Source organism: Balaenoptera borealis (genome assembly GCF_965194805.1).
Source record: "Balaenoptera borealis genome assembly, contig: HAP1_SCAFFOLD_1245, whole genome shotgun sequence".
Lineage (NCBI taxonomy): Eukaryota > Metazoa > Chordata > Mammalia > Artiodactyla > Balaenopteridae > Balaenoptera > Balaenoptera borealis.
In genome coordinates this window covers 2649-26941 of record NW_028122972.1, presented here as the reverse complement: position 1 = coordinate 26941, position 24293 = coordinate 2649, and the positions used below count along the sequence as shown (strand labels likewise).

General features: G+C 46.3%; 1 protein-coding gene across 1 annotated transcript in view; it reads left to right on the top strand.

Annotated features, from left to right (window-relative positions):
- Positions 1–23007, top strand: part of LOC309621943 (uncharacterized protein) — a 59227-nt gene extending 36220 nt beyond the window's left edge. The window contains exons 5-6 of the mRNA XM_082409214.1: positions 10300–10397; positions 22945–23007. Coding sequence (XP_082265340.1) covers positions 10300–10397; positions 22945–22962 — 116 coding nt within the window. The 3' untranslated portion in view covers positions 22963–23007. The remainder of the gene's footprint in view (positions 1–10299; positions 10398–22944) is intronic.
- Positions 23008–24293: the final 1286 nt, after the last annotated feature.

Here is a 24293-nt window from a genome sequence, read left to right as displayed (position 1 = left end):
TTCGATGGGCTTTGACATGACTGGCTCAGGCACGTTGGGTTCCCTCCATGGAACTCGTTGCTTGCTGAAGTCTTGGAGTAGAAAGTGGGTTTGGAGCTTGGGTGGGGACTGGCGCTTATTCACAGCAGGGGGAACAGGCTCCCGCTGGAGAGGAGCGCCAGATGAAGTTTTGGAGGGTGCAGGCCTAGGAGCAGCAGACTGAGGGACACGAGGCTGGGTATGGTTGGGCCAAGCCGGTTGGGTTGGGTTGGTCACAGTTGGCTGAGCTGGTTTGGCGGGGCCTGGCAAAGAGGCAGGAGCTGGCTGGGATGAATTGGCTGCAGCAGGTTGAGCTGAGTCAGTAGAACCAGGCTGGGCACGGTAAGCCCCAGCAGGCCGATGTGAGGCCAGAGACTGTGGCCTCCGAGGAGCGGGTCGAGCTTGAGGCTTGTCCCAGGCAGAAAAAGGCAGAGGTATCAACTTGACCTTCCCAGGAGGAGGCCGCTCATACTGGGCTGGAGACGGACACTCTGTTTCAGCACTGCTGTCTGGTTTCTGGGCTTGGACTTGCGTTTTCTCAGGACCCTTCCCCTCACGTGGGGTATGCCGCCATGGCTGGATAGCTGGGGGTGGCTGGGGGTCTTTGGGGTTGCTTGACTTTCCCAAGAGCCGACAGGAAGAGCGCCCAGTTTTCGTCTCATTCTTCTTCCCCAGCGCATGAAGAACCTTCACAGACTCCAGCATGCGCACGCCAAGGGAGGTTCGAGGCTTTTGAAAGCTCTGTTGGAGAAGCTCAGTTTGGTGTTCCTTTCGCTTCGTGTGGGGGATTGCTGGCTTCTCTTCTGCCTTGACTTTGTTCCCTGACTGCTTGTTCTCCTCAGCCTTGTTTCTCCCTCTGGTCCTTTTGGTCTTTTCCTGCCCGTGGCTCTTAGTTTTGCTGATCTTTCTGGATGCAGCTTTCTGAGGTTTGCCTTGAGAGTGCTTGGCCGTGTTCACAGGAGCCCTGTCACTGACTGCAGCGTGGCATATAACCACTTCTCCCCCTAACAGGCACTCTGGATTCTTTGGCTGGATTTTGGCCTTGGGAGCGCCACTGATAGGCTCAGAGGCTTTCTGTTTGTTCTTCCTGGGTTGATCAGAGGGAACCTTTATGACACTTGGCTTTTCCTGCACCTGATTCACCTTAATGGCTCTGGTGTCTTTAGCTTTGATCACGTTGGGACCTTGGGATTGATCAAGATCTTTCAAAGGATTAAAGAGCTGGGGAAGGTGAATATCCTCCGCCAGTGTAGTAATGTCTGCAAGACCACTGCTAGGTTCAATCCCATTTTCAAGTGTCCCTAGGTCCTGACGACTCCGGCTGTTCTCTCCCAGATCAGCATTTTCAGAACCAGGCTGCTCCTCTTGGCTGAGGGGATCGGTGCAGGCCAGCGGCTGGTGAATATCAGGGATTCCTAAAGGGAGTAGTGGAGGATCTTGGTTCTCTGTTGGGATCTGGTAGGCATCCAGAGGCTTTGAAAGCTTGGTTTTGATATCATCCACGTGCTTACTCTCTATTTGTCCCTGGCTTGGAGCTGGAGGCAGGGCCAGGAGACGCCTGGCACTCTGGACTGGAGCTGTCACTGAAATGTCCCCAAGTTCAGATGGTGGGTTACTCTCAAGTATGTGGCTGTTTCTGCTACTGCAGGACTTGGGGAGTTCTTGACTTTGTGTCACACAAAACGTCTGGCTTGGAGGTTGCAATCCCAGGGAATTTTTCATCACCAGGGGGGAGGTCTCCATCCCTACAAAGGGATCAAGGGAGAAGTCAGTCCCTGGTAAGTGAGATGCTCCCCCTAAACACCAACACAGCAGTCGTGTACCTTTCAAGGGGTTCAGGGGCAAGATGGGCAAGGCATTTCTACTAACTCTTCTTAAGGATCATGGACAGTGCCCTATGCTACGAGGTAAGCGGTGACTGTTGTAATTCTTACTGGTGAGCCTTTCCTGTCGCTGATTCTCGGCTCGCTTTGTATTTCATAGGACTGTTATAAGTCCAATACAAAATGAGTCTTATTTTTAAAAACCTGAAATGTTTTACAAAGCCTAGCATTCTCATATAGGGTCCTTTCCATTCTCCCCACTTTCCCGAGAGGCCAAGAACACGTCACACCATGAACTAGGAGAGGGGGTAGAGCCCTTGCTGATGAAATACATCAACAAAGACAGAGTCTTAGCCTGCTTGCTCTCTGGACAGGATCTCGGACCACAAGGTCTTCAATCCTGGTATAAATGAAGGAAGTGAGGACAGTTCAACTGGCACTCTCATAACAAGAGTTCGGAAACACCTTCCGAAGAGACTATAGCAGTAGATGAGGGAAGGGAGTGCTACAGTGTGGCAGTACAGGGGGAACGATCGGCTACAGCAGTGAAAAGTGTGGTACCGATTGGTGTGCTCTCGGGGTTCTTGTACATGTAGCATAGATGACCTCTACAGTGGCCCTCCCACCTTCCCACCTGCATTAGGTGTTCTTTTTTTTGTAATTTATGTTTATGTATTTATTTACTGTTTGAACTTATTTATTCTACGTATTTATTTTTTTGGCTGCACTGGGTCTCTCATTGCTGTGCACGGGCTTTCTCTAGTTGGCGGCTAGCGGGGGCTACTCTTGGTTGCGGTGTGCGGGCTTCTCATCGCGGTGGCTTCTCTTTGTTGCGGAGCATGGGCTGTAGGCACGTGGGCTTCGGTAGTTGAGGCTCACGGGCTCTAGAATGCAGGCTCCGTCGTTGTGGCACATGCGCTTAGTTGCTGCACGGCATGTGGGATCTTCGCAGACCAGGGCTCGAACCCGTGTCCCCCGCATTGCATTGGCAGGCGGATTCTTAACCACGGCGCCACCAGGGAAGCCCTAGGTGTTCTCATAGAGAGTCTAAAAACAGAGGGCACTGAGCGAAGGTAGTGGTTATTAAAGGCTCAGGATCTAAATTCTACCTGCCTCTACACCCCTTCCCAGCTGTCGATTTGACCCCATTTTTGAGTGCCGACCTCATTCTTCAACTTTCTCTGGCGTTTGTTATACTCACCTTGAAAACTTGTTTCTGTGATGCGTTGAGCAGACACAGGGTGGCAGACTGCAGAGGTGGAAGCTGGTGGTCGGATATTTGTGGGCTGAATCTCCTTCAGTCCCATTCCCATTTCTGGTTGCCCAGAGGCCCGACTTCCTGTGTATGACGCCGAGCCGTAGGATTGCGGGCAGGAGCCAAGTTCTCCATACAGTAAAGACCCCAGTGTGCCTTGGTGATAGTAATATACCTGGCTTCCTTCCTGGCAGGGAAGTGGCAGGCGGCTCTGCCCCTGATTTGGAATCTGAGATGGTGTTCCCTGAGCAAGGCTGGCAGAAAGCGATGGATGTAGAGGGACCATGTTCTTGGCGTCTGAAGTTTTATCATACTGGGCTGCCAGAAACATGGAGGAGGCAGCTGTGTGGCGGTCAGTGAGTGCCAGAGTAAAGTCTCCGAGTGAAGAAGAATTCTTTTCAGTGCTTGCTGTGATGTCCCACTCAAGAACACCTGGATAGGAAGCAGCTGAAGTGGAGATCTGGCTGTGGTCAGTAACTCCAGATAACATAGTCGTGCTAGAATGTTGGTAAAGGTAGGCACTACCCATGAGTGTCTGGAAAGGGGTACCGGTAGCCGATGCCGAACTGACGGCAGGGGCAGAGACTCTGGAGAAGTTGCAGACACTTCGTGTTAGGGAAGTTGCATTGCTCACCACAGGAGGAGAATGCTGCAGAGAATTTAGAGTTCCAAGTAGAGATGGATGTTGGAAATTTTCTGTAAGAACAAGAGGGTCATGAAAAACTCAGGGAGGTTGAGAAATTCTCACTACGTTTGAGGAACGGCATCATCTGAAGGTTCTTGCTATCAGGACACCTCTACTATCACTACTTCCTGAGAAACCCAAAATCAGACAGTTAATGATGGCTGTAAGGACTGAGCAGTTTTCCACTCTTCTCTATTAACTGCCTGTGCTCCCATCTTGGGCACAGACGGGCAGAAGAGCCAAGTGGTGTGGTTCAGAGATTGTTCTCTAGGCTGGAAGCAACCTTCTCCCTGCCCTGTCTTTCCCTTCAGCCTGCACTCGTATTGACTTCTATGCTATTTCCTAGACTGGAAGCATTTTAGAACTAGGAGGCCCTTAGAGAACTTCGATGTTCTCAGTCTCATTTCGTGAGTAAGGAAACTGAGGCTCAGAGAGGTCGGGTTGACTTGTTCAAGTTCTCTCATTATGTTAGTATCATTACCAGGTTTCAGAACCTAAGTATCCTGACTTCCTTGCCAGGACTCCACTCTGAGCATGATACTGCCAGAAAGCAGGAGAAATAGAACTTATAATATAGGCATTTTTTTTGTCCATTAGAAAACAGTACGGCTATTACCATTGTCGTCTTCGGTGTCTCCCTTTGCTTGTGCAGTTCCCACGCTATTACCTAGAGGTGACGTACAGCTCAGTCCAACTGGTGAATTGAAAGAGTCATTTTTGCCCTCTTCAAGCCTGGTTTCTCATCCTACCTCAAAATGATTACCCGAAAGTGGATTTCTTAACTGCTTTTGGAAAGGGAAGAGTTATCTGATTACTTCAGATTCCTCACCTATAAAGTGGTTATAACACCACCACCAATAATAATAGCAGTAATAATTAATAGATGAATAAGCTGATCTATTGCGTATGATTTATATGGAGGAAGATACAATAAGTTCTAGAAAGACAAAGAAAAATCATGACAAGCATATTACGTTAACGAAAAAGAAATCCATAGATATTAATGAAAACTGGGGTATGTGGCAAGTATCGAAGCCTAATGAATTTACTAACAAATGGCATTCTGTACTATCCATGCAATATTATGAAAGTGAATTTTGCCCACTCTATTTTAGTGAATACTATTAACCAGAAAACACGATGGAGGTGATAGAGGTGAATGAATTCCTAGCCAATGCATACAGACAGAGAAGGTATGTCAGTAAAAAATGCATAACAAGCAACAGAATGCAATAAATGTGCATGTATAGGTAGCCACAACACATATAGACAAGTATTTCAATGAAAACCGGTACGAAGCAGACAGCAAAATAATAAGTGTAAAAGAGTTTCATTATTGTGCTCCTTCATATTTTTACCCAGCAAGTAAGAGGTATTAAGCCTAGGAGAAATATATATTTCAATGAATATAGCTTATATAATAAGCAGAAAGGAAGCTTAAAATGTATCAGGAAGGTTTTTGGATTTATCCTAGAACTTAGATTAGAATCATCTTCAGCATCCAAGAAGATGGCATCCCAAAACCTCAAAAAACCATCATGCCTAGAATCCAATTAAAAAAGATTTTCAAATGTAAGAAAATCCACAGGACTCCACAATATGGTTTTCGATAAACGTGGATGTTTGTTTGTTTTGTTTCTTTGGCCGCGCCGCGTGGCCCTGGCCGTGAAAGCACCGAGTCCTAAGCACTGGACCGCCAGGGAATTCCCTAAGTGGGGGGGGGAATTAGAGATGTGGGGCTTGACTTTTTCTTCTTCTTCTTCGGTAGCTAAGCTCTACAAGCGAACGATGGCTGTTGATCAATGTGCTCTCTGTGTTAGGAAGGAAATAACTGTAAAAATGAAAAGCAGCCTTGCCTTAGAACCTACATATCACACCAAGGAAAATAGTCCTTCTGATTCAATTTAGAAGATATCACTTAAAATGTTGAATTGGTGAAATGTCTACCTAGTTTAAAAATTAGAAAGAATAAAACACTGAAAAGCAGCCCCCTAGATAACCACTGTGGTTGCTTGTTTATAGGAGGCATCATTTCTAAAACGTATTTCTAAAATGTTTATATTCAAAACTGTCAAGTGGCCAACTGTATTCAGAGAGGCAATAAAAGAAAGAAAACGGAGTATGACTTTTCTGATAAGCTGCCTTTCCTGGTGATCCCCTGTTCTGGCCTTACTTTCCTTCTTAGTCTGTTAATGTAAGGGTTTGCTACCATCAACTTGGTTTTGCCCTGCTCTGAGCAGGTTTCCCTCTGTGCTGTTTCTGCTTTAATTGAAAATCTTTGGTTCCCATCAGCATTCCATTGCAAACTCCGTTTTTCTTGAGAGCTCCTCTATGCTTTCCCTCTTCATTCTTACATTTTCTCCCATCTCTTGGTGCCTGTTGGCCTGTGCTAATGAAAACCATCCTAAACTTCCTTACGCTCGACTCTGTGCCTCCCTGTAGAGCCCAGTACTCTCCATCCTCTCTCCCTATTCTCTCTTTTCAACTAGTCGAAATCCTAGTGGAGGGAGACCATTAGAGATGAAACATCTTGGTATATATTGCTAGTTTTCTATGTCCCCTGGCTTTTCTATGTTTCTGTTGAAACACTCTTGAGAAGTGTCTGATTTCGTTTTCTACATGGGTACCCTTTAAGGCTCAATACTGGAAAAGAAGGGGATCAGAGTGATCAACCCAACGTGGTATCCTAACGTAACAGTTAAGGAAAGCAACAGGCTTTGTGAGACAGCCAGTGATTTGTCCAAAGTCACACAGATAGTAAACGTCAAAGTCAAAACTGAAATTAGGTCTCCAGACGTGTAGTTCAATACTTTCCCTCATTATTCCATGCTATTTTGAATCTCCTACTTACTCAATTTAGGGGCAAAAGAAATCGAACGCAAAACTTTCCAAAGTTTCTTTTCTTACCTGACATGGTCAGAGAAGAGGAAGCATCCACTGCAGGTACAAGGGATGAGGAGACAACACTAGAGGATGTCTGAGTGGCTGCAGCTGAACGGCGCACGTGTCCAGTACAGAGGTCACTGGTTACTGGTCCAAACAGCTCCACGGAAACCCCAAGACTCTACCAAGTGGTAGTAGGTTTGGTAGGAGAGTGATGTCACAAAGCAGGCAGTTGAAAGGTATGAGAGAGCCAATAGGGAGGTCCGATCCCCAACAGGAAGGCGGGCTTGGGTGAAGAGAGTGTAGGAGAGCTAAAACAACACCTGAGTTTCTGAGCTCTGGGGAGGAAATCCTAGAAGACAGATTTACCTCCCCCAGGCTCTTCCATTAGGGAAATCATTGCCACATTTCTTACAGACGTTCATTAATACACTGAACTAAGAGTTACTTATATTCTACAGAGTATTCTATTTTATGTATCATATACTTAGAGCTATATAGATCTTCTTTAATTAATAATCCTTAGGAAGGAAAGAGCCATCTAGTTTGAACTATTACAGTTGTTCTGAAATCATATGTGTCTAATGAGTGAACTGATAGCAGCTTTTAAGGAGCCAAAGTAGGGATTAAGAAGCTCTTTTTGTAACTTGGTTCAAGAGTAGGGTGAAGTTTGTTGAGTGTACCTTGTGGAGAATGTTGTGGTCCAAGGCTCTTCTCTTTTAGTTTCTTCTCCTTGACTCCTACCTTCCTTGGGCTGGGCTAGGCTGGGGGCCAGGTTGGACTTGCGACTTAACGTTTCTCTTCCGCTTTCTCTTTTTTTTTTTTCTTCCATTATGGGCATTGCTTCGAGGACAAGCCTTGATCTTGCATTGGACGTTACTTCCTGTCAACTTCCAGCAGCAGGAGTCTTCTTTTCAGTGCTTGATGCTTCACGAAATAGACTCTGCCCGTTGGCAGCAAATACCAGAGAGCTAGGAGACAGAGCTGGTTGCAGACCTTTCCTCTTCCAGCCTTTGGTTGCAATTGTTTGGCCCATAATTTGCTAGCTCTAGTTCCTTGGGCCACACAGGTATCCTGCCATCTCCAGCTCTTGTTATATGTGAGAGACATTCTGAACACTGTCCCTTTTTCTTTGCACAGAAATATATACAGTGTGGCAGTTACTGTAATCTCCTCCGCCTTGCAAACAGCCACTCTAGAATCTTGGACCTCTAGGACTCTCTGTCTTGCATGCTTGGGGGCAAGGCCAAGCAAAATGAAGAGGAGAATAATTAGAGAAAGAGGAGGACGTTGGTGGAGAATTGGGAGCAGGTAAGGTGAAAGGGCACAGGAGAAAAGAGATGCATGTAGACTTTTTGGTTTCTGTGGGAAACAGGTTGACACACTTGGGCCTCATTTGGTATTAACAGAACAGAGAGTTAAAGATCTAAGTAGCTAGATAGTGTGCAGCAACTGCCATGAAGTCTGTACACTGAAGAGAAGAGTCTCACATCTAGTTTTCATTTTGTTTTATGTCATAGTACCTTATTTATAGCATTCACTGGTGTGTTTGTAGAATACAGATGTTTTCAAATGCTCTGGTTTTGTCTACATGGTTATCTCCTTGTCCTGTTTGTAAGGAATCCAACATTGTAAGACATATTGCATGTTTTTCTCTTGACGATTGTTGACCTTGAAGCGTCATGAACTAACTTGAGCTGTTGGATTCTGTGGAGAAACGTTCAAAAGGGTCTGTGAAAAAGGCACTGTGGTGAGTCGCATTATGCACCCGAGCGTAAGGAGCAGATATCTGCCACCAGCCCAGCTTGGCCTGGATTGCCTCTGTTTTAGTTCCCCTGGTTAGTGCTTTTCTCCCTAACCACTCTTGTGACTGTGATAATGTGAGTAAGGGCGGAGTTGCTAATGATCTATGTGTGAGGTAAGCTGGTTTGAGGGAGGAAATCTATGGACCTAGTCATTTTCCTTGGTGGTAAGCTTTCAGGGGTGCAGAGATGGATCTTCCTGGGGCCTTTTCTGGTCCCAGGAAGATATCGCATAGATGGGACCTCCCAAGACACACATTGAATCTTTAGGCCTGTTTTTCCTATTATGAGGTACGAGTTTCTTCACTGATGGGGATGATGCTTATCTGAGAAGAAATTGTGAAAGGTGGTGTAGTGTAGAGGTGTGGCTTAAGCTTTTAAGTTTTCCTCCAGGTTTTTCCCCTAAGCTTCCTACTTCGGACGGCCTACTTACATGATACTAGTAGGTGATGTCCGGCTAACAGCTTCCTAAATATACCTGCAAGCCAGATCAGTGTCTCTTTTCTCTGTATTCCCATGGAAATCAAGAGTCCCGCCGAATTTTCCATCGAAACAGTTGATTTGTGTTGTCTCTAGGAATTCTAAAGGGCGTACCGTTGCTTCCTAACCGGTGTCATTTGGGAGATCCGCCTCTGTACGTTCAAATGATTAATTTTGAGACTTTGCTCATGTGTGCAGTAAACCCTTGAATTCCCTAAGACCTTCCTTTCCTCCATCTCCTACCCCATTAAGCCCGCTTCAGTTCATCTCCTGAATTTCTTTGGAATCTGTCAGCCAGCTCTTCCTCAACTTCCTAATACTGAACTTGCCTGTCTGTTGCGATTAGGTCCTAACTAGTGTCCATATATCTTGTTTCCTTCCAATCCATTCTTCACACAAGAAACCTTCAAAGCAAGTTGGAACGTTGCTCATAAACATCGCTCACAAACATTGTTTTGAGAATAGAAAACACACTGTTGGCCTTTAAGACTCTGCGTGGTCTAGAATCCTCTCTGCTTCTCTAGCCCCATCTTGTGCCACTTTTGCCCTCACTTTCTATGCTTCAGATACACTGAATTAACCTTAGTTCTCACTCATCTGACAGAAGTCAGTTCAGATACTATTTTTCACTGTGATTCCTAGCATTAAGGAATTTGATTATCAGGTTTTGTATGAGGACTATTTCATCAGGGGTACAGAAGTTCTGGCCATCTCTGGTTTTGGATATCCCTTATTTGTTGAGACCTTTGCGTTGTTTGGTTGCCTTTTGTCTGTTTTCCAGATGGGAAAACAGGAACAAGGGAAGTATAGGTTATTACTAGGTGGGGTTGAACAAGTGGAGCAGCAAACTGCAAAGCAGAAAGAAGAGGGACGTACTATAGAGGGATATGACTTCCATTCTCAAGGCGCCTGCATCCTGTGCAGGGAGACAGCCTAACATAAAATGTGCCTAACAACAAATATATTGACTTCTTACTAAAAATCTCCAGTTCATAGAACCGAGGGGTTTGTACCTTCTCCTTTAAAAGTGATAGTCCTGGGACTTCCCCGGTGGTCCCGTGGTGAAGACTCTGCGCTTCCAATGCAGCAGGCGTGGGTTCAATCCCTGGTTGGGGAGCTAAGATCCCACATGCTGCGCAGCCAAAGAAATTTTTGTCGAACGTTATACTCCTGTATTGTTGGCTTTAGTGGTTTAGATTTTGTTGTACTGTTAAGAAGATTTCAGTTTATTTACCGGGAACAAACAACACATAATGTAAAAATAGTTTCCCAGAAACGATTTCCATCATTCTCTTCCTCCCTTTCTCCCGCAGACTGGTGTTTCACCTTGACAAGTTCTCTGTCATTCCATAGGAAAGCTGTCTGGCTTGGAGGTTGCAATCCCAGGGAATTTTTCATCAGCGGGGAAGTCTCCATCACTACAGAGGAATCAAGGGAGAAGTCAGTCCCTGGTAAGTGAGATGCTCCCCCTAAACACCAACACAGCAGTCGTGTACCTTTCAAGGGGTTCAGGGGCAAGATGGGCAAGGCATTTCTACTAACTCTTCTTAAGGATCACGGACAGTGCCCTATGCTACGAGGTAAGCGGTGACTGCTGTAGTTCTTACTGGTGATCCTTTCCTGTCACTGATTCTCGGCCTTCTTTGTATTTCATAGGACTGTTGTCAGTCCAATACAAAATGAGTCTTATTTTTAAAAACCTGAAATGTTTTACAGAGCCTAGCATTCTCATATAGGGTCCTTTCCATTCTCCCCACTTTCCCGAGAGGCCAAGAACACTTCACACCATGAACTAGGAGAGGGGGTAGAGCCCTTTCTGATGAAATACATCAACAAAGACAGAGCCTTAGCCTGCTTGCTCTCTGGACAGGATCTCGGACCACAAGGTCTTCAATCCTGGTATAAATGAAGGAAGTGAGGACAGTTCAACTGGCACTCTCATAACAAGAGTTCGGAAACACCTTCCGAAGAGACTATAGCAGTAGATGAGGGAAGGGAGTGCTACAGTGTGGCAGTACAGGGGGAACGATCGGCTACAGCAGTGAAAAGTGTGGTACCGATTGGTGTGCTCTCGGGGTTCTTGTACATGTAGCATAGATGACCTCTACGGTGGCCCTCCCACCTTCCCACCTGCATTAGGTGTTCTTTTTTTTTGTAATTTATGTTTATGTATTTATTTACTGTTTGAACTTATTTATTCTACGTATTTATGTTTTTGGCTGCACTGGGTCTCTCATTGCTGTGCACGGGCTTTCTCTAGTTGGCGGCTAGCGGGGGCTACTCTCGGTTGCGGTGTGCGGGCATCTCATCGCGGTGGCTTCTCTTGTTGCGGAGCATGGGCTGTAGGCACGTGGGCTTCGGTAGTTGAGGCTCACGGGCTCTAGAATGCAGGCTCCGTCGTCGTGGCACATGCGCTTAGTTGCTGCACGGCATGTGGGATCTTCGCAGACCAGGGCTCGAACCCGTGTCCCCTGCATTGGCAGGCGCCACCAGGGAAGCCCTAGGTGTTCTCATATAGAGTCTAAAAACAGAGAGCACTGAGAGAAGGTAGTGGTTATTAAAGGCTCAGGATCTAAATTCTACCTGTCTCTACACCCCTTCCCAGCTGTCGATTTGACCCCATTTTTGAATGCTGACCTCATTGTTCAACTTTTCTCTGCCGTCTGTATACTCACCTTGAAAACTTGTTTCTGTGATGCGTTGAGCAGACACAGGGTGGCAGACTGCAGAGGTGGAAGCTGGTGGTCGGATATTTGTGGGCTGAATCTCCTTCAGTCCCATTCCCATTTCTGGTTGCCCAGAGGCCCTACTTCCTGTGTGTGACGCCGAGCCGTAGGATTGCGGGCAGGAGCCAAGTTCTCCATACAGTAAAGACCCCAGTGTGCCTTGGTTACAGTAATATACCTGGCTTCCTTCCTGGCAGGGAAGTGACAGGCGGCTATGCCCCTGCTTTGTTCGTGGGCCTCCTGATCCAGCAGTTCCCTTGGCTCTGCCCCTGTCGTCAGCTGCCCCTAGGATAACTCTGAGCCCTAGCCACTTCTCTGGTAGATTTCCCTATTCCCCCACTACAGTCACACCTGAATAAGGCAACTCAGACCTTTCAGAGATGTGTCCTGAACCTCTTGTTTTCTGAAATACCTATCTGGTGGTTGTGAGACTTAAGGCCAGCGTCCCCGAGAGACTTTTTCTATTTCTCCTAGTAAACCTAGACTCATCTTCTGTCACCTTCAACTCTACTCCAATTGTGTTCTTTCAACCCAGACCTCTGACCCTGCTTTTTACTTCTGCCATTTCATCCTCGCTCCTGCTTCCTTTCCTAAATCCATACGTCTCTTTTGGCCTTCCTAGCCCTGGGCCAAGTTCCTTCCTCTTTGCTCAGTTTTTACCCCTTTCCTTCATTCTCCCATCCAACTTTCAGTCCTTCCTTTCTCACGCCCCAGTTAGCAGCATCTGAAAATTCGAAAGGTTTGTTACTCGTCTATTAATTGTATTCCATTTACTTATTCAGTTCTATACCTGTCTTACCTGTGTATGGAAGAACAGCTGGTAGCCAAGGTGGCACCAAGAATCCTAGCAGCTCTCACTTGACGTATCCGTAGTAGTCGGCAATTTCCATTTCGTTTTCCCTCTCGGTGAAAAATTGCAGCTTGCCCGAAGAGGTGTATCTGGCAGCATTCTCCCGTTGTTGTTGAGCCCGCCTCTTCATGGCCTCTCGCTCTGGCCTCTGCTCTTGTTCGATGGGCTTTGACATGACTGGCTCAGGCACGTTGGGTTCCCTCCATGGAACTCGTTGCTTGCTGAAGTCTTGGAGTAGAAAGTGGGTTTGGAGCTTGGGTGGGGACTGGCGCTTATTCACAGCAGGGGGAACAGGCTCCCGCTGGAGAGGAGCGCCAGATGAAGTTTTGGAGGGTGCAGGCCTAGGAGCAGCAGACTGAGGGACACGAGGCTGGGTATGGTTGGGCCAAGCCGGTTGGGTTGGGTTGGTCACAGTTGGCTGAGCTGGTTTGGCGGGGCCTGGCAAAGAGGCAGGAGCTGGCTGGGATGAATTGGCTGCAGCAGGTTGAGCTGAGTCAGTAGAACCAGGCTGGGCACGGTAAGCCCCAGCAGGCCGATGTGAGGCCAGAGACTGTGGCCTCCGAGGAGCGGGTCGAGCTTGAGGCTTGTCCCAGGCAGAAAAAGGCAGAGGTATCAACTTGACCTTCCCAGGAGGAGGCCGCTCATACTGGGCTGGAGACGGACACTCTGTTTCAGCACTGCTGTCTGGTTTCTGGGCTTGGACTTGCGTTTTCTCAGGACCCTTCCCCTCACGTGGGGTATGCCGCCATGGCTGGATAGCTGGGGGTGGCTGGGGGTCTTTGGGGTTGCTTGACTTTCCCAAGAGCCGACAGGAAGAGCGCCCAGTTTTCGTCTCATTCTTCTTCCCCAGCGCATGAAGAACCTTCACAGACTCCAGCATGCGCACGCCAAGGGAGGTTCGAGGCTTTTGAAAGCTCTGTTGGAGAAGCTCAGTTTGGTGTTCCTTTCGCTTCGTGTGGGGGATTGCTGGCTTCTCTTCTGCCTTGACTTTGTTCCCTGACTGCTTGTTCTCCTCAGCCTTGTTTCTCCCTCTGGTCCTTTTGGTCTTTTCCTGCCCGTGGCTCTTAGTTTTGCTGATCTTTCTGGATGCAGCTTTCTGAGGTTTGCCTTGAGAGTGCTTGGCCGTGTTCACAGGAGCCCTGTCACTGACTGCAGCGTGGCATATAACCACTTCTCCCCCTAACAGGCACTCTGGATTCTTTGGCTGGATTTTGGCCTTGGGAGCGCCACTGATAGGCTCAGAGGCTTTCTGTTTGTTCTTCCTGGGTTGATCAGAGGGAACCTTTATGACACTTGGCTTTTCCTGCACCTGATTCACCTTAATGGCTCTGGTGTCTTTAGCTTTGATCACGTTGGGACCTTGGGATTGATCAAGATCTTTCAAAGGATTAAAGAGCTGGGGAAGGTGAATATCCTCCGCCAGTGTAGTAATGTCTGCAAGACCACTGCTAGGTTCAATCCCATTTTCAAGTGTCCCTAGGTCCTGACGACTCCGGCTGTTCTCTCCCAGATCAGCATTTTCAGAACCAGGCTGCTCCTCTTGGCTGAGGGGATCGGTGCAGGCCAGCGGCTGGTGAATATCAGGGATTCCTAAAGGGAGTAGTGGAGGATCTTGGTTCTCTGTTGGGATCTGGTAGGCATCCAGAGGCTTTGAAAGCTTGGTTTTGATATCATCCACGTGCTTACTCTCTATTTGTCCCTGGCTTGGAGCTGGAGGCAGGGCCAGGAGACGCCTGGCACTCTGGACTGGAGCTGTCACTGAAATGTCCCCAAGTTCAGATGGTGGGTTACTCTCAAGTATGTGGCTGTTTCTGCTACTGCAGGACTTGGGGAGTTCTTGACTTTGTGTCACACAAAACGTCTGGCTTGGAGGTTGCAATCCCAGGGAATTTTTCATCACCAGGGGGGAGGTCTCCATCCCTACAAAGGGATCAAGGGAGAAGTCAGTCCCTGGTAAGTGAGATGCTCCCCCTAAACACCAACACAGCAGTCGTGTACCTTTCAAGGGGTTCAGGGGCAAGATGGGCAAGGCATTTCTACTAACTCTTCTTAAGGATCACGGACAGTGCCCTATGCTACGAGGTAAGCGGTGACTGTTGTAATTCTTACTGGTGAGCCTTTCCTGTCGCTGATTCTCGGCTCGCTTTGTATTTCATAGGACTGTTATAAGTCCAATACAAAATGAGTCTTATTTTTAAAAACCTGAAATGTTTTACAAAGCCTAGCATTCTCATATAGGGTCCTTTCCATTCTCCCCACTTTCCCGAGAGGCCAAGAACACGTCACACCATGAACTAGGAGAGGGGGTAGAGCCCTTGCTGATGAAATACATCAACAAAGACAGAGTCTTAGCCTGCTTGCTCTCTGGACAGGATCTCGGACCACAAGGTCTTCAATCCTGGTATAAATGAAGGAAGTGAGGACAGTTCAACTGGCACTCTCATAACAAGAGTTCGGAAACACCTTCCGAAGAGACTATAGCAGTAGATGAGGGAAGGGAGTGCTACAGTGTGGCAGTACAGGGGGAACGATCGGCTACAGCAGTGAAAAGTGTGGTACCGATTGGTGTGCTCTCGGGGTTCTTGTACATGTAGCATAGATGACCTCTACAGTGGCCCTCCCACCTTCCCACCTGCATTAGGTGTTCTTTTTTTTGTAATTTATGTTTATGTATTTATTTACTGTTTGAACTTATTTATTCTACGTATTTATTTTTTTGGCTGCACTGGGTCTCTCATTGCTGTGCACGGGCTTTCTCTAGTTGGCGGCTAGCGGGGGCTACTCTTGGTTGCGGTGTGCGGGCTTCTCATCGCGGTGGCTTCTCTTTGTTGCGGAGCATGGGCTGTAGGCACGTGGGCTTCGGTAGTTGAGGCTCACGGGCTCTAGAATGCAGGCTCCGTCGTTGTGGCACATGCGCTTAGTTGCTGCACGGCATGTGGGATCTTCGCAGACCAGGGCTCGAACCCGTGTCCCCCGCATTGCATTGGCAGGCGGATTCTTAACCACGGCGCCACCAGGGAAGCCCTAGGTGTTCTCATAGAGAGTCTAAAAACAGAGGGCACTGAGCGAAGGTAGTGGTTATTAAAGGCTCAGGATCTAAATTCTACCTGCCTCTACACCCCTTCCCAGCTGTCGATTTGACCCCATTTTTGAGTGCCGACCTCATTCTTCAACTTTCTCTGGCGTTTGTTATACTCACCTTGAAAACTTGTTTCTGTGATGCGTTGAGCAGACACAGGGTGGCAGACTGCAGAGGTGGAAGCTGGTGGTCGGATATTTGTGGGCTGAATCTCCTTCGGTCCCATTCCCATTTCTGGTTGCCCAGAGGCCCGACTTCCTGTGTATGACGCCGAGCCGTAGGATTGCGGGCAGGAGCCAAGTTCTCCATACAGTAAAGACCCCAGTGTGCCTTGGTTATAGTAATATACCTGGCTTCCTTCCTGGCAGGGAAGTGGCAGGCGGCTCTGCCCCTGATTTGGAATCTGAGATGGTGTTCCCTGAGCAAGGCTGGCAGAAAGCGATGGATGTAGAGGGACCATGTTCTTGGCGTCTGAAGTTTTATCATACTGGGCTGCCAGAAACATGGAGGAGGCAGCTGTGTGGCGGTCAGTGAGTGCCAGAGTAAAGTCTCCGAGTGAAGAAGAATTCTTTTCAGTGCTTGCTGTGATGTCCCACTCAAGAACACCTGGATAGGAAGCAGCTGAAGTGGAGATCTGGCTGTGGTCAGTAACTCCAGATAACATAGTCGTGCTAGAATGTTGGTAAAGGTAGGCACTACCCATGAGTGTCTGGAAAGGGGTACCGGTAGCCGATGCCGAACTGACGGCAGGGGCAGAGACTCTGGAGAAGTTGCAGACACTTCGTGTTAGGGAAGTTGCATTGCTCACCACAGGAGGAGAATGCTGCAGAGAATTTAGAGTTCCAAGTAGAGATGGATGTTGGAAATTTTCTGTAAGAACAAGAGGGTCATGAAAAACTCAGGGAGGTTGAGAAATTCTCACTACGTTTGAGGAACGGCATCATCTGAAGGTTCTTGCTATCAGGACACCTCTACTATCACTACTTCCTGAGAAACCCAAAATCAGACAGTTGATGATGGCTGTAAGGACTGAGCAGTTTTCCACTCTTCTCTATTAACTGCCTGTGCTCCCATCTTGGGCACAGACGGGCAGAAGAGCCAAGTGGTGTGGTTCAGAGATTGTTCTCTAGGCTGGAAGCAACCTTCTCCCTGCCCTGTCTTTCCCTTCAGCCTGCACTCGTATTGACTTCTATGCTATTTCCTAGACTGGAAGCATTTTAGAACTAGGAGGCCCTTAGAGAACTTCGATGTTCTCAGTCTCATTTCGTGAGTAAGGAAACTGAGGCTCAGAGAGGTCGGGTTGACTTGTTCAAGTTCTCTCATTATGTTAGTATCATTACCAGGTTTCAGAACCTAAGTATCCTGACTTCCTTGCCAGGACTCCACTCTGAGCATGATACTGCCAGAAAGCAGGAGAAATAGAACTTATAATATAGGCATTTTTTTTGTCCATTAGAAAACAGTACGGCTATTACCATTGTCGTCTTCGGTGTCTCCCTTTGCTTGTGCAGTTCCCACGCTATTACCTAGAGGTGACGTACAGCTCAGTCCAACTGGTGAATTGAAAGAGTCATTTTTGCCCTCTTCAAGCCCGGTTTCTCATCCTACCTCAAAATGATTACCCGAAAGTGGATTTCTTAAGTGCTTTTGGAAAGGGAAAAGTTATCTGATTACTTCAGATTCCTCACCTATAAAGTGGTTATAACACCACCACCAATAATAATAGCAGTAATAATTAATAGATGAATAAGCTGATCTATTGCGTATGATTTATATGGAGGAAGATACAATAAGTTCTAGAAAGACAAAGAAAAATCATGACAAGCATATTACGTTAACGAAAAAGAAATCCATAGATATTAATGAAAACTGGGGTATGTGGCAAGTATCGAAGCCTAATGAATTTACTAACAAATGGCATTCTGTACCATCCATGCAATATTATGAAAGTGAATTTTGCCCACTCTATTTTAGTGAATACTATTAACCAGAAAACACGATGGAGGTGATAGAGGTGAATGAATTCCTAGCCAATGCATACAGACAGAGAAGGTATGTCAGTAAAAAATGCATAACAAGCAACAGAATGCAATAAATGTGCATGTATAGGTAGCCACAACACATATAGACAAGTATTTCAATGAAAACCGGTACGAAGCAGACAGCAAAATAATAAGTGTAAAAGAGTTTCATTATTGTGCTCCTTCATATTTTTACCCAGCAAGTAAGAGGTATTAAGCCTAGGAGAAATATATATTTCAATGAATATAGCTTATATAATAAGCAGAAAGGAAGCTTAAAATGTATCAGGAAGGTTTTTGGATTTATCCTAGAACTTAGATTAGAATCATCTTCAGCATCCAAGAAGATGGCATCCCAAAACCTCAAAAAACCATCATGCCTAGAATCCAATTAAAAAAGATTTTCGAATGTAAGAAAATCCACAGGACTCCACAATATGGTTTTCGATAAACGTGGATGTTTGTTTGTTTTGTTTCTTTGGCCGCGCCGCGTGGCCCTGGCCGTGAAAGCACCGAGTCCTAAGCACTGGACCGCCAGGGAATTCCCTAAGTGGGGGGAATTAGAGATGTGGGGCTTGACTTTTTCTTCTTCTTCTTCTTCTTCGGTAGCTAAGATCTACAAGCGAACGATGGCTGTTGATCAATGTGCTCTCTGTGTTAGGAAGGAAATAACTGTAAAAATGAAAAGCAGCCTTGCCTTAGAACCTACATATCACACCAAGGAAAATAGTCCTTCTGATTCAATTTAGAAGATATCACTTAAAATGTTGAATTGGTGAAATGTCTACCTAGTTTAAAAATTAGAAAGAATAAAACACTGAAAAGCAGCCCCCTAGATAACCACTGTGGTTGCTTGTTTATAGGAGGCATCATTTCTAAAACGTATTTCTAAAATGTTTATATTCAAAACTGTCAAGTGGCCAACTGTATTCAGAGAGGCAATAAAAGAAAGAAAACGGAGTATGACTTTTCTGATAAGCTGCCTTTCCCGGTGATCCCCTGTTCTGGCCTTACTTTCCTTCTTAAGTCTGTTAATGTAAGGGTTTGCTACCATCAACTTGGTTTTGCCCTGCTCTGAGCAGGTTTCCCTCTGTGCTGTTTCTGCTTTAATTGAAAATCTTTGGTTCCCATCAGCATTCCATTGCAAACTCCGTTTTTCTTGAGAGCTCCTCTATGCTTTCCCTCTTCATTCTTACATTTTCTCCCATCTCTTGGTGCCTGTTGGCCTGTGCTAATGAAAACCATCCTAAACTTCCTTACGCTCGACTCTGTGCCTCCCTGTAGAGCCCAGTACTCTCCATCCTCTCTCCCTATTCTCTCTTTTCAACTAGTCGAAATCCTAGTGGAGGGAGACCATTAGAGATGAAACATCTTGGTATATATTGCTAGTTTTCTATGTCCCCTGGCTTTTCTATGTTTCTGTTGAAACACTCTTGAGAAGTGTCTGATTTCGTTTTCTACATGGGTACCCTTTAAGGCTCAATACTGGAAAAGAAGGGGATCAGAGTGATCAACCCAATGTGGTATCCTAACGTAACAGTTAAGGAAAGCAACAGGCTTTGTGAGACAGCCAGTGATTTGTCCAAAGTCACACAGATAGTAAACGTCAAAGTCAAAACTGAAATTAGGTCTCCAGACGTGTAGTTCAATACTTTCCCTCATTATTCCATGCTATTTTGAATCTCCTACTCAATTTAGGGGCAAAAGAAATCGAACGCAAAACTTTCCAAAGTTTCTTTTCTTACCTGACATGGTCAGAGAAGAGGAAGCATCCACTGCAGGTACAAGGGATGAGGAGACAACACTAGAGGATGTCTGAGTGGCTGCAGCTGAACGGCGCACGTGTCCAGTACAGAGGTCACTGGTTACTGGTCCAAACAGCTCCACGGAAACCCCAAGGCTCTACCAAGTGGTAGTAGGTTTGGGAGGAGAGTGATGTCACAAAGCAGGCAGTTGAAAGGTATGAGAGAGCCAATAGGGAGGTCCGATCCCCAACAGGAAGGCGGGCTTGGGTGAAGAGAGTGTAGGAGAGCTAAAACAACACCTGAGTTTCTGAGCTTTGGGGAGGAGGAAATCCTAGAAGACAGATTTACCTCCCCCAGGCTCTTCCATTAGGGAAATCATTGCCACATTTCTTACAGACGTTCATTAATACACTGAACTAAGAGTTACTTATATTCTACAGAGTATTCTATTTTATGTATCATATACTTAGAGCTATATAGATCTTATTTAATTAATAATCCTTAGGAAGGAAAGAGCCATCTAGTTTGAACTATTACAGTTGTTCTGAAATCAGATGTGTCTAATGAGTGAACTGATAGCAGCTTTTAAGGAGCCAAAGTAGGGATTAAGAAGCTCTCTTTGTAACTTGGTTCAAGAGTAGGGTGAAGTTTCTTGAGTGTACCTTGTGGAGAATGTTGTGGTCCAAGGCTCTTCTCTTTTAGTTTCTTCTCCTTGACTCCTACCTTCCTTGGGCTGGGCTAGGCTGGGGGCCAGGTTGGACTTGCGACTTAACATTTCTCTTCCGCTTTCTCTTTTTTTTTTTTCTTCCATTATGGGCATTGCTTCGAGGACAAGCCTTGATCTTGCATTGGACGTTACTTCCTGTCACCTTCCAGCAGCAGGAGTCTTCTTTTCAGTGCTTGATGCTTCACGAAATAGACTCTGCCCGTTGGCAGCAAATACCAGAGAGCTAGGAGACAGAGCTGGTTGCAGACCTTTCCTCTTCCAGCCTTTGGTTGCAATTGTTTGGCCCATAATTTGCTAGCTCTAGTTCCTTGGGCCACACAGGTATCCTGCCATCTCCAGCTCTTGTTATATGTGAGAGACATTCTGAACACTGTCCCTTTTTCTTTGCACAGAAGTATATACAGTGTGGCAGTTACTGTAATCTCCTCCGCCTTGCAAACAGCCACTCTAGAATCTTGGACCTCTAGGACTCTCTGTCTTGCATGCTTGGGGGCAAGGCCAAGCAAAATGAAGAGGAGAATAATTAGAGAAAGAGGAGGACGTTGGTGGAGAATTGGGAGCAGGTAAGGTGAAAGGGCACAGGAGAAAAGAGATGCATGTAGACTTTTTGGTTTCTGTGGGAAACAGGTTGACACACTTGGGCCTCATTTGGTATTAACAGAACAGAGAGTTAAAGATCTAAGTAGCTAGATAGTGTGCAGCAACTGCCATGAAGTCTGTACACTGAAGAGAAGAGTCTCACATCTAGTTTTCATTTTGTTTTATGTCATAGTACCTTATTTATAGCATTCACTGGTGTGTTTGTAGAATACAGATGTTTTCAAATGCTCTGGTTTTGTCTACATGGTTATCTCCTTGTCCTGTTTGTAAGGAATCCAACATTGTAAGACATATTGCATGTTTTTCTCTTGACGATTGTTGACCTTGAAGCGTCATGAACTAACTTGAGCTGTTGGATTCTGTGGAGAAACGTTCAAAAGGGTCTGTGAAAAAGGCACTGTGGTGAGTCGCATTATGCACCCGAGCGTAAGGAGCAAGATATCTGCCACCAGCCCAGCTTGGCCTGGATTGCCTCTGTTTTAGTTCCCCTGGTTAGTGCTTTTCTCCCTAACCACTCTTGTGACTGTGATAATGTGAGTAAGGGCGGAGTTGCTAATGATCTATGTGTGAGGTAAGCTGGTTTGAGGGAGGAAATCTATGGACCTAGTCATTTTCCTTGGTGGTAAGCTTTCAGGGGTGCAGAGATGGATCTTCCTGGGGCCTTTTCTGGTCCCAGGAAGATATCGCATAGATGGGACCTCCCAAGACACACATTGAATCTTTAGGCCTGTTTTTCCTATTATGAGGTACGAACGAGTTTCTTCACTGATGGGGATGATGCTTATCTGAGAAGAAATTGTGAAAGGTGGTGTAGTGTAGAGGTGTGGCTTAAGCTTTTAAGTTTTCCTCCAGGTTTTTCCCCTAAGCTTCCTACTTCGGACGGCCTACTTACATGATACTAGTAGGTGATGTCCGGCTAACAGCTTCCTAAATATACCTGCAAGCCAGATCAGTGTCTCTTTTCTCTGTATTCCCATGGAAATCAAGAGTCCCGCCGAATTTTCCATCGAAACAGTTGATTTGTGTTGTCTCTAGGAATTCTAAAGGGCGTACCGTTGCTTCCTAACCGGTGTCATTTGGGAGATCCGCCTCTGTACGTTCAAATGATTAATTTTGAGACTTTGCTCATGTGTGCAGTAAACCCTTGAATTCCCTAAGACCTTCCTTTCCTCCATCTCCTACCCCATTAAGCCCGCTTCAGTTCATCTCCTGAATTTCTTTGGAATCTGTCAGCCAGCTCTTCCTCAACTTCCTAATACTGAACTTGCCTGTCTGTTGCGATTAGGTCCTAACTGGTGTCCATATATCTTGTTTCCTTCCAATCCACTCTTCACACAAGAAACCTTCAAAGCAAGTTGGAACGTTGCTCATAAACATCGCTCACAAGCATTGTTTTGAGAATAGAAAACACACTGTTGGCCTTTAAGACTCTGCGTGGTCTAGAATCCTCTCTGCTTCTCTAGCCCCATCTTGTGCCACTTTTGCCCTCACTTTCTATGCTTCAGATACACTGAATTAACCTTAGTTCTCACTCATCTGACAGAAGTCAGTTCAGATACTATTTTTCACTGTGATTCCTAGCATTAAGGAATTTGATTATCAGGTTTTGTATGAGGACTATTTCATCAGGGGTACAGAAGTTCTGGCCATCTCTGGTTTTGGATATCCCTTATTTGTTGAGACCTTTGCGTTGTTTGGTTGCCTTTTGTCTGTTTTCCAGATGGGAAAACAGGAACAAGGGAAGTATAGGTTATTACTAGGTGGGGTTGAACAAGTGGAGCAGCAAACTGCAAAGCAGAAAGAAGAGGGACGTACTATAGAGGATATGACTTCCATTCTCAAGGCGCCTGCATCCTGTGCAGGGAGACAGCCTAACATAAAATGTGCCTAACAACAAATATATTGACTTCTTACTAAAAATCTCCAGTTCATAGAACCGAGGGGTTTGTACCTTCTCCTTTAAAAGTGATAGTCCTGGGACTTCCCCGGTGGTCCCGTGTGAAGACTCTGCGCTTCCAATGCAGCAGGCGTGGGTTCAATCCCTGGTTGGGGAGCTAAGATCCCACATGCTGCGCAGCCAAAGAAATTTTTTTCGAACGTTATACTCCTGTATTGTTGGCTTTAGTGGTTTAGATTTTGTTGTACTGTTAAGAAGATTTCAGTTTATTTACCGGGAACAAACAACACATAATGTAAAAATAGTTTCCCAGAAACGATTTCCATCATTCTCTTCCTCCCTTTCTCCCGCAGACTGGTGTTTCACCTTGACAAGTTCTCTGTCATTCCATAGGAAAGCTGTCTGGGCTTGGAGGTTGCAATCCCAGGGAATTTTTCATCAGCGGGGAAGTCTCCATCACTACAGAGGAATCAAGGGAGAAGTCAGTCCCTGGTAAGTGAGATGCTCCCCCTAAACACCAACACAGCAGTCGTGTACCTTTCAAGGGGTTCAGGGGCAAGATGGGCAAGGCATTTCTACTAACTCTTCTTAAGGATCACGGACAGTGCCCTATGCTACGAGGTAAGCGGTGACTGCTGTAGTTCTTACTGGTGATCCTTTCCTGTCACTGATTCTCGGCCTTCTTTGTATTTCATAGGACTGTTGTCAGTCCAATACAAAATGAGTCTTATTTTAAAAACCTGAAATGTTTTACAGAGCCTAGCATTCTCATATAGGGTCCTTTCCATTCTCCCCACTTTCCCGAGAGGCCAAGAACACTTCACACCATGAACTAGGAGAGGGGGTAGAGCCCTTTCTGATGAAATACATCAACAAAGACAGAGCCTTAGCCTGCTTGCTCTCTGGACAGGATCTCGGACCACAAGGTCTTCAATCCTGGTATAAATGAAGGAAGTGAGGACAGTTCAACTGGCACTCTCATAACAAGAGTTCGGAAACACCTTCCGAAGAGACTATAGCAGTAGATGAGGGAAGGGAGTGCTACAGTGTGGCAGTACAGGGGGAACGATCGGCTACAGCAGTGAAAAGTGTGGTACCGATTGGTGTGCTCTCGGGGTTCTTGTACATGTAGCATAGATGACCTCTACGGTGGCCCTCCCACCTTCCCACCTGCATTAGGTGTTCTTTTTTTTTGTAATTTATGTTTATGTATTTATTTACTGTTTGAACTTATTTATTCTACGTATTTATGTTTTTGGCTGCACTGGGTCTCTCATTGCTGTGCACGGGCTTTCTCTAGTTGGCGGCTAGCGGGGGCTACTCTCGGTTGCGGTGTGCGGGCATCTCATCGCGGTGGCTTCTCTTGTTGCGGAGCATGGGCTGTAGGCACGTGGGCTTCGGTAGTTGAGGCTCACGGGCTCTAGAATGCAGGCTCCGTCGTCGTGGCACATGCGCTTAGTTGCTGCACGGCATGTGGGATCTTCGCAGACCAGGGCTCGAACCCGTGTCCCCTGCATTGGCAGGCGCCACCAGGGAAGCCCTAGGTGTTCTCATATAGAGTCTAAAAACAGAGAGCACTGAGAGAAGGTAGTGGTTATTAAAGGCTCAGGATCTAAATTCTACCTGTCTCTACACCCTTCCCAGCTGTCGATTTGACCCCATTTTTGAATGCTGACCTCATTGTTCAACTTTTCTCTGCCGT